Consider the following 16,014-nt stretch of genomic DNA (forward strand, 5'->3'; position numbering starts at 1 on the left):
GGTTGACATATAAAAAGTCAAATAGAAAAATCAATTGCATTCCTATATATCCAAGACAAACACTTTAAAATGAAACTTTTTTAGATTTATTTTATTTGAGAGACAGAGCACTTGCACAAATGCAAGGAGGGGCAAGGGAGAGGGACAGGAACAAGCAGACTCCCTGCTGAGCAGGAAGCCCAGTGCGGGTCTCCATCCCAAGGACCCTGAGATCGTGACCTGAGCCCAAACCAAGAGTCAGACACTTAACCAACTAAGCCACCCTGGTGCTGTTGAAATGAAGTATTTTAAAAGATACCATTTATATCCAAAACCACCAAGTATCTGGGAATAAATCTAATAAAATCTAAGACCTCTAAAGAAAACCCTAAAATGTTTTTATTAGTTTTAAGATTTGAGAGAGACTGAGAGTGTGCTTGCACGAGCGGTGGGGAGGGGCAGAGGGGAAGGGAGAAGCAGACTCCCTGGTGAGCAGGGAACCCAATGCGGGACTCCATCCCAAGACCCTGAGATCGTGACCCAAGCTGATGGCAGATGCTTAACCAACTGAACCACCCAGGCGCCCCTGTTTTGTTTTGTTTTGTTTTGTTAATAAAGTTTATTTATTTGGGAGAGAGAAAGGGGGGAGAGAAAGCACAAGCAGGGTAGAGGGCAGGGAAAGAGAGAGAAACAGCCTCCCCACTGAGCAGGGAGCCCGATGTGGGGCTCAATCCCAGGACCCAGGGATCATGACTGGAGCTGAAGGCAGAGGCTTAACCGACTGAGCCACCCAGGCACCCCGAGGCACCCCTGTTTTTATTAGTTTTTAAATAACACCTAAAATAATAGAAATGCCCATGTTGGAAGACTCAATATTGTATACCTGTCAATTCCTATTGTCATTTTAGTGCCAAACCAATCAAAATCCTAACAGGTTATTGCTTTTCCTCATAGAACTGAACAAGTTGATTCTAAGATTTATGTACACAAGCAAAGGTCAAGAAGAGCCAAGGAAAAAGACAATCTTGAAGAAGGTAGAAGGATTTGCTCTACTGGGTATCATGGCTTGTTTTGACTCTCTAGTGATCAGGATAATTCCTGTGATTCTGGGACAATTCCATTTGAAAATAAAATAAAACCGTACCTCATGCCATACCTACCAAATGTGATAGGCAAACAATAAAGGTCTCTAAAATAGATAAGACTTCTTAATAAAAAGGAAAAAGATGTAAATTAAACTATCTTAAAATTATGAACTTCCTTTCTTAAAAGGACTCCACTGAGAGAGTAAAGTAGCAAGCTACAGAGTCGAAGGACACACCAGTAGCCCGTGCATCTGACAACAGGCTGCAATCCAGAATACATGAAGAACCCCCTCAAATCAGTGAGACAACCCTACAAAAACTGGGCAAGAGACTTTACACAAAAGAAACCACCAGATGGCCTATAAACATAGGAAAAGGTGCTTAATCTCATCACCACAATAAGCCACCACACAGTCACCAGAATGGCTAAAATTAAAAGACCCACAACCAAATGGTAGAGAGGATGAGGAGCAAGGGGAACTGCGCTAGCCAGCTGTAGGGAATTTAAGTAGGCAACTGTTTTGCAGTATCTCCTAAAGCTAATATGCTCATGTCTCTGGCCCAGAAATTCCACCCCTGGGAATATCCAAGAGCAATGTGTGACATGTTCACCAAGAGATCTGCATAAGAGTGTTTACAACAGCTTTATTCCTAACAGCCCAAAACAGGGAACAACCCAAATGTCTATCAACAGTAAACGGATAAATTGTGGTACATCTATTCAACGGACGGCTGTAAAGCAATCCAAGTATGGAAATGCACGCAATAACGTGACTAACCTATAGAGTTGTTTTCTCTTCTTAAAAAAGACAGGACTCCATATATAAAGTTAAGAAGCAAAACAAACCAAACTATAAGAATATAAATCAGCACAATATTTAACTCTGGGGAGAAAAGAAAGAGGAATAACTGGCAGGGAAATGACAGGAATTATGTTTGGCTGCCAGGATTCTACATCCAGACCTAACTGGTAATTCCACAAGAGTTTGCTTTGTGGCAAATCACTGGGCGGTACATTTTTTTTCTGTGTACTTTTTCTGTATGTGCTGTATCTCACAAACGGTTGAGAATAAAAGAAAATTAAGGGGGTGCCTGGGTCGTTAAGCGTCTGCCTTTGGCTCAGGGCGTGTTCCCAGGGTCCTGGGATTGATCCCTGCATCAGGCTCCCTGCTCTGCTGGGAGCCTGCTTCTTCCTCTCCCTCTCCCCCTGCTTGTGTTCCCTCTCTCACTGGCTGTCTCTGTATCAAATAAATAAAATCTTTAAAAAACAAATTTTAAAAAAAAACTTAGAAAATTAAAATTCTAAATACTGGTAATATATAGTGTTTTGGGGGGCATGGAGGAAAAGGGCCCTCAATTGTTGCAAGAAGGAACGTAAATTGGCAACATCTTTTTGGAAGGACAATACTGACAGAATCTGTCAATCTAGCAATTTTACTTCCAATAATCTACCTTCAGATATGCCTACATGCACTAAGATTAGAGTATAAAAATGAGATGTCAACATTTTTTACAGTAACAAATTAAAAACACCACCCAAATAAATGACCATGATATGAACATACTAAAGAGAAATGAGACTTTCAGGGAGTATGGAGGACTTCCAAGGGCCCTCCTACAAAACAACTAAACCCCTGTTAACATAACTTTCAGTGCACTGTGGGGCTTGGAGAAGGTTAGGGAAATCACTAACTCAATCCCCTCTTCTCACCACTCACCTCGAAAAAAGCCAAAACTCGGGTTTTGAGCAAGGAGCAAATGAGAAGGCTGAGCTGTTCTATAGGCAGATGTCAGTGGAAGCACTGTTTCTAAAAATAAGCCACAAGAGTACAGGGTCCAAACTGAGATTTCTCCCATAAGCCAAGAATCTGTATCTTCTCTGGAGGAAAGCATCCCCTATTTAGGTCCCCAGGATTCCCACAGGCTAAAGACCAAACATAGGAGCTCACAATCATGGACCATTAAAAACCCAAGCAGACATCACAGGGCTGAATCACCAAAATAACAAGGAATTTTTTTACCTCTAAGATTTTATTATGTATGTGATACCAGATAAAGAATATAAAATAACTTCATACATTGTTTAAAGAACTAAAAGATGAAATTTACAATTGGGCAAGCAAGAAGGAACTATCAAAAATACCAAGCAGATGTGGAAATGAACCAAACAGAACTCTGAGAAATAAAAAATATAAACTACTGAAATGGAAAACTTGATGAATAAATAAACTAGTAGATTAGACACAGGTGAAGAAAGAATCCATGAATGGGAAGGCAGAACTGAATACCCAGAATGTAGTACAAAGAGACAAAAAGATGAAAAATAGGGAAGTACAGTTATGACATGAGGAAGATAAAATGAGGTTTGCTCTATATCTAATTAGAGTCTCAGAAGAAGAGAATAGGAAAATGGAGAACAAAAAATATGTGAAGAGAAAATAGCTGAGAATTTTCAGAACTAACAGAAGATATAAATCCACAAATAGGGGAAGCACAGCATATGTATATGAAATCAGATAAACACAAAGCACGCCACACCTAATCACAATGCCCAATAACGAGAGAGAAAGAGAAGCTCTTAAAAGCAGGCAGAGAAAAAACTCTCCTCCTGAGAAAGGGCAGTTAGACCTCTCAGCAGCCACATCCACAGTCAGATGATGTTACACTGAATGGTTTAATGCTAGGAGAAAAACAGTGAACCCCTTATTCGTACACAGAAAAAATTACCTTTCAATACTGTAGAAAAATATAAACATGCTCAGGTAAACAGGAGGTAGAATTTTCAAAAAGACTCTAAGTTACTAATGTAATTTCTAAAGGGTTTACTTGAAGAAAAGGAAAACTATAAACAATTGTAGGCCAATAAATTAGACAACTTAGATGAAATAGACAAACTCCTAAAAAGACACAAACTATCGAAACTGACCCGAGAAGAAATAGACAATATCATCAGGCCTGTAACAAATAAAGAGACTAAACTGGGCATCAAAACACTAATTACAAAGAAAAGTGCAGGCCCAGATGGCTTCACTATTGAGTTGTATCAAATATTTAAATAATAATTAACATCAATTCTTCTTAAAACCCTCCATAAAAACTAAGAGCCTGGAACATTTCCTAGCTAATTGATAATGCCAGTATTACCTAATACCAAAACCAAAAAAGACATAAAAAATGCAAACTACGGACCAGTATCTCTTACAAATATGAACACGATAATCATCAACCATATGACAGGAAACTGAGTGTAGCAACGTATATGAAGGGTCATACGCCATGACCAAGTCCAATTTATACGAGGAATGCGAGGTTGGTTTTAACATCTAAAAACAAAGGAATGTAATATTCCATATCTACAAAAAAGCAAAGAAATGATAATCTCAATTGCTGCAGAAAAGACATTTGATAAACTCCAACATCCCTTCTTGATAAAAGCATTCAACAAATTAGGAAAAGCAGCGACCTTCTTCAACCTGATAAAGGATATCTATGAAAAACCCACAGCTAACATCATACATAATGATGGAAGACTGAACACTGTCCCAAAAAGACCAGGAACAAATCCGGGATGTCTGTTCTTGGAACATCTATCCCACACTGTACTAAAGATTCTAGCTAGAGCAGCTATGCAAGAAAAAGACATAAAAGGCATCCACTTTGGAAAGGAAGAAAACTATCTCTATTCACAGATGATCTGGTATAGAGAGAATTCTAAGGACTCGACTAAAACTCTGTTAGAGCTAATAAAGGAATTCAACAAGGTTGCAAGCTAAAGATCAATATACAAAAACTAATTTCTATACACTTGTACCAATCAACTGGAAAACAATTAAGAAAAATAATACATTTACAACATCAAAAACAATAAAACATTCAGGAATAAACTTAAAGTACAAAATGCACATGCTGAAAACTAAAAATGACTGTTCAAAGAAAACCAAAGGTCTAAATAAACTGAAAAGCATCCCATGTTGGGGCACCTGAGTAGCTCAGTCGTTAAGCGTCTGCCTTTGGCTTGGGTCGTGATCCCAGCGTTCTGGGATCGAGCCCCGTGTCGGGCTCCCTGCTCAGCGGGAAGCCTGCTTCTCCCTCTCCCACTCCCCCTGCTTGTGTTCCCTCTCTCGCTGCCTCTGTCAAATAAATAAATAAAATCTTTAAAAAAAAAAAAAAAAGAAAGAAAGAAAGAAGAAAAGCATCCCATGTTAACAAACTGAAAGACTTACTACTGTAAAGATGGCTATTCCAGCTAAAGTGTTCTACAGATTCTCCACAATCCCAGCTGGCTGCTTTGTAGAAATTAGCAAGCTGATTCTGAGATTTACATGTAATCACAATGGGCTCCAAATAGCAAAAACAATCTTAGAATAGCGAAGTTGGACAACTTACACTTCCCGATTTCAAAACTCCTACAAAGCAGCAGTAAGCAAGACAGGGTTCCGGTATAAATATAAACATATAGACCAAAGGAACACCACTGAGCATTCAGAAATAAACCCATACGTCTACTAGCCACTGACTTGAACAGGGATGCTAAGATCATTCAGTGGGGTTTAAAAAATAGTCTTTTCAGCAAATGGGGCTGGGACAACTGGACATCCACATGTAAAGAATGAAGCTGGAACCCTACCTCAAGTCATATACACTAAGTAACTCAGAACGGCTCAAAGAACTAAGGGTAAGAGATAAAACCATAAAACTCTTGGAAGAAAACAGGAAAATATTCATGAGTTTGAATTTAGCAATGGATTCTTAGATAGGACACCAAAAGCATGAATACAAGAAAAAATGGATAAATTAAACCTCATCAAAATCAAAAACATTTTTGCATCAAAGGGCATTTTCAGAAAGTAAAAAAAAAAAAAATAGAATGAAAGAAAATTATTTACATATCATCTGATAAGGGCCCACTTCCCACAACACACAGACTTCTCACAGCTCAACAAGACAAATTACATCATTTAAAAGTGGGCACAGGATCTACTAGGTATTTCTCCAAAGAAGGTACACAAACAGGCAACAAGCACACGAAAGAACGCTCTGTCTCCTGGGAAATGTAGGTCACAACAAGACACCACTTCGCACCCAGCAGGACGGCTAAAAGCAAGAGGATAAATAACAAGTGTCGTTGAAAATATGGCGAGGTTGGAACCCGCACACATTGCTGGCGGGAACGTAACGGGACAGCCACTGCGGAACGGTCAGATCCTGATAAAATTACACATAAGTTACCGTTTGACCCAGCAATTCCACTCCTAGGTATATACCCAAGAAAAGTAAAAACGTGCACACAACAACCTGTACACGGTATTTACAGCAGTACCACTCATCTCAGCCAAAATGTCCATCGGTAATGTGCGATACAATGTAACGTATGTGCAGAACATTCTTCAGCTATAAAAAAGGAATCAAGCGTGGACACGTGATGATGCTACCATGCAGATGACCCCTGAGAACATGGTGAGCGAACGCGGCCACCCCTAACTGACCAGGCACTGAATGAGTGCGATTACATGCAGGGTCTGCAGGGGGCACAGCCACAGAGACAGACAGGGGCCTCACGGTTGCTTGGGGCTGGCGGGTGGGGAGAGGAGGGGATGACAGCAAAAGGGGGTGGGATTTCTTTCAGAGGTGATGCAAATGTTCTGAAATTGGTGAAAATCACTGGGTTATACACTTTAAACAGGCAATTTGTATGGTAAGTTCTATCTCAATAAGCCCATTATAGAAAAAAGGGAAACAGGAAAGATCAGAGATACAAGAACGTTGGGCAAAGATATGGGTAAGCGATACCTTGAACTGCAGTTTTAGAAAAGAGCAAGACAAGGAGAATACCAGACAACAGCTGCGTGAAAGGTGGAAGAGGTGGGAGAAACGACTGGAACAGCCCCGGTTACTTGTGCTGTGTGTCTGTGCGGTAGGGCAGGTGAAGTCGCTGATTAACATCAGACTTCAAACGTGCACGGTCAGACTGCACAAGCCACTGCAGGGATAGAAAGAGAATGTGCAACTTCCAAACCAACAGAGCGAAGAATGGAATACAAAAACTGACAGCTGGGTGCGCCTGTGTGGCCCAGTCGGTTGAGCGTCTGCCTTCGGCGCAGGTATCCTGGGATAGAGGCCCGTGTCGGGCTCCCTGCACAGTCTGCTTCTCCTTGTCCATCCGTCCCCACCCACCCCTCCGCTCGCACTCTCTCAAATAAATAAAATCTTGGGGGAAAAAAAAAAAACACTGACAAGTAAACAGAGGTCGGGAAACTACAGGCCGGGGACCAAATCCAGCTCCCCACCTGGTTTTATAAAGTGTTACTAGAACACAGCTGCACTCCTTTAGGTTTGTCTATAGCTCACGCTGAACTACAGGGGCACGCCGAGCAGGTGTAACAGAGGCCAGCTGGCCCGCAAAGTCTAAAGCATCTACTCTCTGGCCCTTTCCAGAACACGTGTGCTGACTCCTGCTGTGGAATTCTACACAACAGAGAGCGAGGGTCTCTCTGGGCTGCAGTTTCCTGAGCCTCGAAATAAAGGCAGTAGTCCCTTCTCTCTCATTTCCTCAGAGGCATGAGGCTCGGCAAGTTCTTGAAAGAATTAAGTCTGTAGCCTCAGAATGTTCTCACCTGCTCCACCACTTCCCTTCACAGCCTTCCTCTTCAGATTCCAACCCGCAGAGCCTAACTCCCTAACAGAGAGGTAGACCCTCACAGTCCCACACAGAGACCTCAGGCCGCATTCCGCTACGCGTGTGCTGGTGAGCGATGCATGTAGCGCGGGCGTCCCCCAGACAGTGTGTGTGAGAGAGGGGGTCTGGAAAGACGCCCTGCTAACCGTGGACGCGTGCTTTGGGGACGAACACGGCCTCATACGGTACGCTCACGGCCTGAATCTTTTTCATCAGGTTGTTTCTGAAGTAACTGCAGGTTCATGTGGAGGTGTCAGGAATAACGCAGAGCTCCTGAGAACCCTTTACCGAGCCTCCCCCAATGACAACATCTTGCAAAAACTGTACAGTGACACGGATACACGCCATGATCTGATTCCAGTCTGTGTGTGTGCACGTGCACGAGTGTGGTCACGGGTATGTCCACGCAGCCACCACCGCAGTAAGACACAGAGCGCACCCACCACAAGGACACCTCGCGTTGACCTTTCACAGCCACATCCACCTTCCTTCCACGTCCCCAAACCACGGCCATCACTCAGCTCTCTCATTTCAAGAATGTCATACAAACCGTCTTAGTGTGTGACCTTCTGGGACTGGTTTTGTTACCCTGCACAGCTCCCTGGAGATTCAGCCAGGTCATCTGTTGCTCAGCCCTGCCACCAATGTAACCTGCCGTGGGCCACCTGCTGGTGGACACTTAGCTTGTGAGCAAGAGCATTCCCTTCTCTGTGACACATGCCCAGGCGTGAGAGGCCAGCTCGTAGGGGACGTGCAGGTTTAGTTTTGTGAGAAGCCGCCACTGCTTCCCCAAGTGGCTTCCCACCTGCCCCCAGCACGGATGAGGGACCCACTTCTCTGCGCCAGCAGCCAGCACCATCCCAGCACTGGGCCATGTGGTGCTCAGCTTCGCCATTCGGGTAGGTGGAGTGACTGCCTGAGTCTCTTACCATAAGATTATGTTTACCTATGACGTTAAAAACCGAAGTAGAAAAGTAATCTATGTTTATCTGGTAGCAATTTTGAAAAACAGAGAAGCGTATTTTTAAAAAAAACAAAAACCAAAAAACTCTTCTACTGCTTCTCTTGAAAACAGCAGTGCCATTACCTAACCCTAAATCGGCGCACCCAAGTTGTAGCCAACACGGGAGATTCTGGTGCAAAGACTGCACGTTCGGATCTCTCCCCACCCCGAGCACCTCAGGGCATCCCCCACGACCTCCCCCATCCTCCTCCTTGACACTGTGCCAGCTGTAGGAGAGGGAGCAGCCAAAGCCAAGTGGGGACCAGACTCAAGGTGGGGACCAGGACAGGTGAGCCGAGGGCTCCGGAGCAGCTGCCAGCCTGCACACACAGACGGCCACTCGGCCGTGTGCCCCCCTCTGCCCCTCATTCCCGCTAGAGGCTCCCTCACCGTGTTAGCGTTCAGCAAAACTGAGAGCGCAGTGAAGCCTATGGATCTCTCTCAGAATAAGATTTTTAAATGCAGGAGATAAATAGCAGGATGACTATATCAAATACCAGAGTATTTTTTAAAGCAGTGTGTGACACAGTCCTGCACCACAAAACCTCAGGAGTGACGACTAAAGGTAACGTGAGGTGTCTGTAGCCACTACCATGAGAAACGAACAGGTCTGGTTCTCTCAGTGGCAAAGTCGGGGGTCCTGCTGACCCGACAGTGGTTGTTGCCACATTCACAATGGAGGAAACGCCGAATTTCAGTCAGAGATTAGTGAAAGATGTTGTCTTTTTGCTATCCAAGTCCAGTGAGCCTCTGAATTCCCTCAAAGCAGGGCCAGGCCTGGGGGAGCCTCCCACACACAGCCACGGGCGGGGTCGGGCCCCCAGCACACGGGTGGGAGAGGGCCTCCGGGCGGGCCCAAGCCACCGGGAGGATTTAGCTAAGGTTCCGGGTCACCACCTGCCTGGGCCACCCGAGGAAAACAGCCATTTTTTTTTAACTCCCCAATTTTTCTGCTTTAAGCCCGAGGGACAGGTAATGAAAAATGACATGTCTTAGGAAAGCCCCAAGTTAGTGTTAAGAGCCTACAGAGCACACAGTGTTTCCAGAAGGGTCTGCCCACCTTTGTCAGTGCAAAGGCCACTGTCCCATCGTCCTCAGTGGAAAGATCAAGCAGCTTCTGGTAAAACGCTTCATCATAAGGCCCGTCTATTTGCAACGTTTTTCTGAAAGAGAAAGCACAAAAAAAACAGGATAGCAAAGCTGCCTGGAAACAGTTTTTAGACAAACTGTTAACAATCACACATCTGCCTTTAAACATCTCAAAGATCCACCTCTTCCCAACAGTAAGCTTTGTTCTGAAGAAGCAATTTTAGACGAAGCATTTAAGAGCAGAGCCAGGGAGCCTGGGCTGCCTCCTGTTTATGACAAATGGCATCCAGGTCAGAGACGCTGGTGAGCGGAGAGGGGATGGAGGAGTCCAGGTCAACCTGGCCACAAGCCTGCGGCGGAGACCCCAGAGACCTCCGTCCCGGCATGGCTGGCCGGTGGGGCGGGAGCGGCCGGCCAGCTGTGGAGCTGCACTGCCCCCTGCAGGCTCAGCCAACACAGGACGGGGCCACCAGCCAGCCAGCCACGCTCCTCCTTCACAGACCGCCTGGGAGTGGCTGCGGCTGGATGGGTAGTCCTCCCACTGGGGTGACCCCCTTCCCCCAGCCCCGTCTTGCCCTCAGGAATACTCTGGGCCCACTCTGCCTAGTAGGGGCAGGGGGGCCAAAGGCCTGGGCCTCACCTCTCCTCAGGAAACTCCTCCAGGTACCGCTCAACCCGCCGGTACAGAGGGTAGAGGCCTTCGATGTCCAGCAGGTCCAACATCTGCACCTGGAGGGTTTTGTACAGAAGACAGCCCTTCGGTAACCCCGAGCACTCCGGGCTGTTTTTTCCTACCAAGAACATCGGGAAAACAAGAGGTTTACTGTCAAGGACTGAAGAAAGCCCGGACACGGGCCACACCCTGCCTCACGGAGCTGCTGGGGCACAGGGCCAGGCGCCAAAGACAGGCAGGGGACCCGCGTCCCGCTCTGTGCTGCTCCCTCTCAAAGGCCCTTCGCCCCTCCCAACAGCCCAGACCTCCGTGCAGACACGGCTCTCGCTCTGAATTAGCCAGGCACAGACATGTAAAATGACTACACTGATGTCCCCGAATCTGGGAGACCGCGGAGCCCAGAGCCACAGCCCATGCTGACGGATGGGTGGCTGCGCAGGACAGCAGTCCAAGCTGCCGCTGATAAACCCGCAGCAGGGAGCGGTCATCACAGAGTCAGTGTGGGCACAAAGTCCGTTCCAGACACAAGCGTCCACGGGTCCCGGCCGTGCGCCAGGCGCTGTGCGGGCTGGGAAGACAGGGACCCGGCCCATCTCTCACCCTTGAAGGGGGTAGCCGTGCGCAGTACAGACACTCTGACCTCTGACCTCCCACTGCTGGCAGGACATGCTCAGCCACATGAGACGGTGAAAACACACAGACCCGGCTGGGGGGATCTGCTGAAATTACAGGCTGTGCCAACAGTGGAATACCTACCTCATGGTCAACAGAAATTCAAAAAATACAACTGCTGATACATATTTGGTTATTAGGCAAAAACACCAGATGACAAAGTAGCGTGTGGAACACGATTTGTCGTCCTAGATTGCACACCCCGTGGGTCACACTTATGTCAGCCTGTGTGTCCAGGGAAGGCCTGGAAGCAAAGTCCCAGGTGCCAGTGGCGCTCAGCACCCATCTGTGTCCTTCCAGACACATTCTGTCATCTACTTAAGGGCCCCAACATGGGCATAATTCTACCACAATTTTCTGAAATGATCAGGTATCACTTTTTCAAGAAAAAAAGACTCAAAATTCATTTGTGCTAAGAAAAATTTGGCATGAGGGGCAGACGACGGGTGATCTGCCGTGCCCAGGCAGCCACTCGGCAAACACAGCAGCACTAGGAGCCATGCAGCAGGGCCTTCAGCCCGAAACAGGCATGATCTGGGTCCTTCTCGTCAGCCCCACGTGGCAGAGGCCTACGTGTGGCGTGGAGCCCACCAGCAGACGGCCAAGGGACAATCGAGGAGCCTGGGAACACGCAAGGTGAAAACCCAAACCTGCTGCCGCCAGGCTGCCTCAAAGCGGGGACACCCACTGAGTCACAGCCAGCCCACTGGCAAATGGGAGGGGCGGGGGCCACCCCACCTCAAAGGGCCCAGAGCTGTGGGACTCCAGCCTTCCGAGCCTCAGCTATCCACCTGCTGGGGAGAAACTACCCCACAGGGTCGCCATGCCGACGAGACGGAGGCACAGGGAAAGCGCTTGGCAAACTATGGAGGACACACAGACGTGGGGGGTGGTGTTTTAGAGGAAAACCCTACAGCCCAGATAAAAGGTGAGGCAGGGAGTCTCCCCAGCAGGGCTGGGAGGCAGGGAGGCCAGCTGTGGGGAGCCCGGACAAGGCCCAGGCTGCTCCCGCAAGAGCTCCGTGAGGCCAGGCAGGACCCTGGCAGGTCACGCCACTCTGCCCCCCCCGCCCCCCACGCCCAGCGTGGCCTACCTTGGCGCCGCAGGCTCCTGCCGAAAGGGCTGGCTTCACAGACACGAGGGCCCCGGGGCCCAGGCCCCCGCCTCAGGGCACCCGCCCGGCCCTTGTCCGAGCCACTCAGCAGCACCCGCGTGATGACACGCACCAGCTCCCGGATCACAGCCCTTGTGCAGTGGGGCCCGCCGGCCAGGCCATTGGAAGGGAAGAAGAAGGGCTTCAGGTGGTGTGCGAGCTCGTTCCAGTCGGCCACGGGGCTACGGGCATCTGTGCAGCCGTAGATCAGCTCACCATTCTTCAGGCGGGGGGGAGACAGGGAAACGTCAGCTCCACGGGCTGGGGGCAGAACACCTTTGTCTCTGCCCACTGAGCAGCAGAAGCACTTGACACCTGACATCTGTCTCCGTCTAGGGCCCCTGAACACTGTGGCCCCCCAAGAAAAAGCACCCCACGCACCGTGTCACTGGCCAAGAGGCAAATCCCACTAGAACATGGAATAGAACAAATGTTCTCAAAAACCAAAGACTGGTCCTGGCCTAAAACACAAACCCTCAGGAGAACACGGCCCAAAGCCCAAACCCCCAAACCCCCAGCCTGTTATCCGAGAAGCCATGTGACACCCGTTCTCCTGAGGGACACAGTGTCAGTCTGACCCTGAGCAGGCAAACTTCTTGGCTAGTGTGGGTGTCTGTGGGCCACCTGCATCTCGGGGACCTTGTCCCCTGCAACAGGCTGGGCCACACCTCCTGCCGGGGCACGCAAGACTGCCCGTGTCACCAGCGTGGACCGTTTCATCCCCAAGGCCATCCTGCCTTTTAATACCAAATCTAGCAAAGACACTCCCATGGCACCAACATCCCCAGGGCTGTGAGCAGGGCCGCCCAGTGGGCTGACCCTGTGACCCAAGGGACCCTGATCCCCGCACGCCTGAGCAGTACCCAGCCACAGGGGAGTGACCGACTCCTTGTCCCCTGGTTCCCTCATCTGAGAGATGGTGTGGTCAGCAGCCTCCGGACAGTCCCCAGTGGTCCCCTGACACTCACATCCTGTAGCCCCCTCCCCCCGTGCAGCAGGAGCAACAGCACATCGCTGGCAAGACCACATTATGAAAGATGCTTGGCTTCCCTCTCACGCCTCTTCTCAAGCCACGTGGCCATGCTGAGCAGCCCCTGGAGCCCCCCCACCGCCCTCTGCAAGGAACCAGGGCGTCCTGCCCACGCCTGAGCCCGGCCTCAGGCCCCAGTCAAGATGTCACAGAGGACACGACCCCAAGAGGGACCCAGAGCCAGCTATGCTGCTCAATTCCAGGCCACGGAAACCGTGAGAGCCGGTGTGTGGCTGTTACGCAGAGGTGGATAACACAGAGGAGGACGGTCACTGTCCTGTCCCCAGGTGGCACATGAGAATCAATTCAGCCCACGAGGTGTGGACTGGGCATTCATCCCTCATCCGGGTCCTGGGATGCGGGAGTGTGCATGACACCTCCTGGGGTGTCTCCTGTCACGTGTTGGAGCAAGAGGCACACAACTGAGGTCACTGCTGGCCACAGGACCCGGGGAAGCCATCGTGAGACAACTGACCCTTGAGATGGCCTTACAGCAGGAAGAAGGTATGCCAGGCAAAGGGCAAGCAGGAGCTCCCGGTGGGGAAGGAGACCAAGGCGAAGCGCTAAGCAAAACCGGGCACTGGGCTGCCACCAAGAGACGGGGCCAGGGCTGGGCCTGTGGTCTGTGCAGGAGCCGCCGCGGCCCACGAAGCTGCCCTCCTCCAGGCCTGTGAGCCACTGAGTGACTGCTGGGCAGCAGAAGCCTCTTCTCCCCCGTGTCTAAAATCCACACAAGTACAGATGAATGTGACATCAGTGGAGTGCCATTGTCCCAGGCTCCATGACAAGGCGCCATGTCCCCCACAAGTGTCCAGTGTTGGGGTGGACACAGCCACAGCTGTGGAGTGTGTGCGGAACACTCGGGCACACAGGGAAGAGGCTCCCACGGCGGATGGTGGCGGCACCAGCCACGGCCCGGGAAACAGCCCACACCTGACCTTGGGAACCAAAGCCCGGCTCGAGCGGCAACGGCAAGCGCAGGAACGCACTCTGTCGCTCCAGACGGTGTTTCGAAAAGCCCTCCTGGGTCACTTCTCTTCATCCCGGCTCCAGGCCCCGGCCCCAGAGCAGGCAGTCAGCAAAGGATCTGCTGGGCAAGCCGCCCTCCTCACTGAAGGTTCCAAACCAGCCCCGGGATGAAAGAGAATGTATCCTTAGGGTTTAAATATAAAATCCCTACAGTCTTTATAACAATTAAAAATAAAAACGGACTGTGAAAGAAGCCCTTTTTCTAGATTTGGGGAGGTGGAGGCAGACAGGCTCAAGTCTATTCACTCTGACCAGATTTCTGAGCCGGATGGGGGAAAGCAAGTCAAGAAGAGGCTCCCCGCCCACCGTCCCCAGCTCACTCTGAGCGACACCCGTGTGCAGAGCCGCGGCGTCCGGCCGGGGCAGGACACAGAGGGCCCAGGGCTGTCAGCATACAACAGCCCTGTTTCTCCACGCAGATGCAGTGCTCGCAGGCCTGGACCGCGCTGCAGACTCTCCCTCACACGAAACGTCTAAGGGGACGCACCCGGGGCAGGGGTGACGGGAAAGGAGATGGCCAGGGAGATCCAAGCAGACACATTCCAGCACAGGCCACACTGAGCCCTCCTCCAGCGCTGGGCCAGCCCTGCTCCCTTCACCGCCTCTCCTCTGTGGAGACTTTGACTCCTGCCGGCAGGCAACCACAGAGTCTCGGGAAGCCGGGTCAGGGGGCCGGCAGGTGGCAGAGAAGGAGCGGAAGGTGCCGGAGCCGATGGCGAACGCTCCCTGTGCAGAACCCGCCCCCACCCCACCCCCCCACCCCCCGGCCAGGACGGCATGATGAGAGCCACGGGGCTCTGAGAACTCGCTCGCTGACAAGATCTGGGAATTACACGTTCCCTCCATCAACTGCGAACAAAGGTGCAGGTGTGGCCGCTCTCTCAGAGACGCACAGAAGGGCCCCTGGGACACAGTCCGATGGAGTCGAGGCCATCCTGTCCCAGAACCAGAAGCGGGCTGTGTGCATGCATCCAGGGAGCCAAGGCCGCCCAGTGGTCCAGGAGCTAACGTCCCACACTCTAGGGGTCACAGGATGCCACGCCTGTGGAACGAGGCTTGGAAAAAGGACCAAAGGACTTTGTGCCAAGGCAGCCCCAGCCCAGGCACCCTCATCTGCCAGGACCAAAGTTCCGGGGGTTCGCCCAGCCCAGTGTAGACACCCACTGGCCCCTCCACAGAAGTGCCACGAAAGAGAAGCAACTCTTACCTTAAATATTTTTAAGTTATTCTGAGCTTCCTGTAATAAGCTCTTCAAGGCAAAGTGCATTCTCTGCTTATTTCTAAAAGGAAAAGACACTATCGATAGAATGACAAGCAGTGTTTGCTTTCACCCGCCTGTGGCTCAGGGGACCGGACTCAGCGGATGTGCCTGTGAGAGCTGCTTGGAGGCTTCGGGCTCTGGGGGCTAAGGAGCCATAGGCCCCCAGCCTTTCTCAGGGAGGACCCCCATCACTGCCCCCAACCCCCCTCTGCTCCCCAGCCACTGCCTCCCACAGCTGAGCTGACCCCAGGCAAGAATCCTGGGCTCTGCCCAGGACCCTGACTACCAGCCGGTGAGTGGCCTCCCTTCCCCCCCACCCCCACCCCCACGAAAGGCAGCACAAAGGACAAAGGAGAAGTACCCT

The 16,014-nt window shown here is 50.1% G+C and overlaps 2 protein-coding genes across 4 annotated transcripts in view; one reads left to right on the top strand and one right to left on the bottom strand.

The window, feature by feature from the left end:
- The window catches only part of CENPP (centromere protein P), a 250,575-nt gene extending 243,965 nt beyond the window's left edge, over positions 1–6,610 (top strand). The window contains exon 9 of the mRNA XM_045772580.2: positions 934–6,610. Coding sequence (XP_045628536.1) covers positions 934–939 — 6 coding nt within the window. The 3' untranslated portion in view covers positions 940–6,610. The remainder of the gene's footprint in view (positions 1–933) is intronic.
- The window catches only part of IPPK (inositol-pentakisphosphate 2-kinase), a 45,116-nt gene that overhangs the window by 7,950 nt on the left and 21,152 nt on the right, over positions 1–16,014 (bottom strand). For all 3 annotated transcript variants that reach the window (XR_015722958.1, XR_015722959.1, XM_045772567.2), the window contains exons 8-11: positions 15,597–15,669; positions 12,271–12,550; positions 10,473–10,623; positions 9,804–9,906 (exon numbers count right to left, since the gene is read on the bottom strand). Coding sequence is in view for 1 of the 3 variants with exons in the window: in XM_045772567.2 (XP_045628523.1) it covers positions 9,804–9,906; positions 10,473–10,623; positions 12,271–12,550; positions 15,597–15,669 (607 nt within the window). In the remaining 2 variants the exon portion in view is untranslated. The remainder of the gene's footprint in view (positions 1–9,803; positions 9,907–10,472; positions 10,624–12,270; positions 12,551–15,596; positions 15,670–16,014) is intronic.

Source organism: Ursus americanus, chromosome 34 (assembly GCF_024610735.1).
Source record: "Ursus americanus isolate L20-20 chromosome 34, mUrsAme1.1.p, whole genome shotgun sequence".
NCBI lineage: Eukaryota > Metazoa > Chordata > Mammalia > Carnivora > Ursidae > Ursus > Ursus americanus.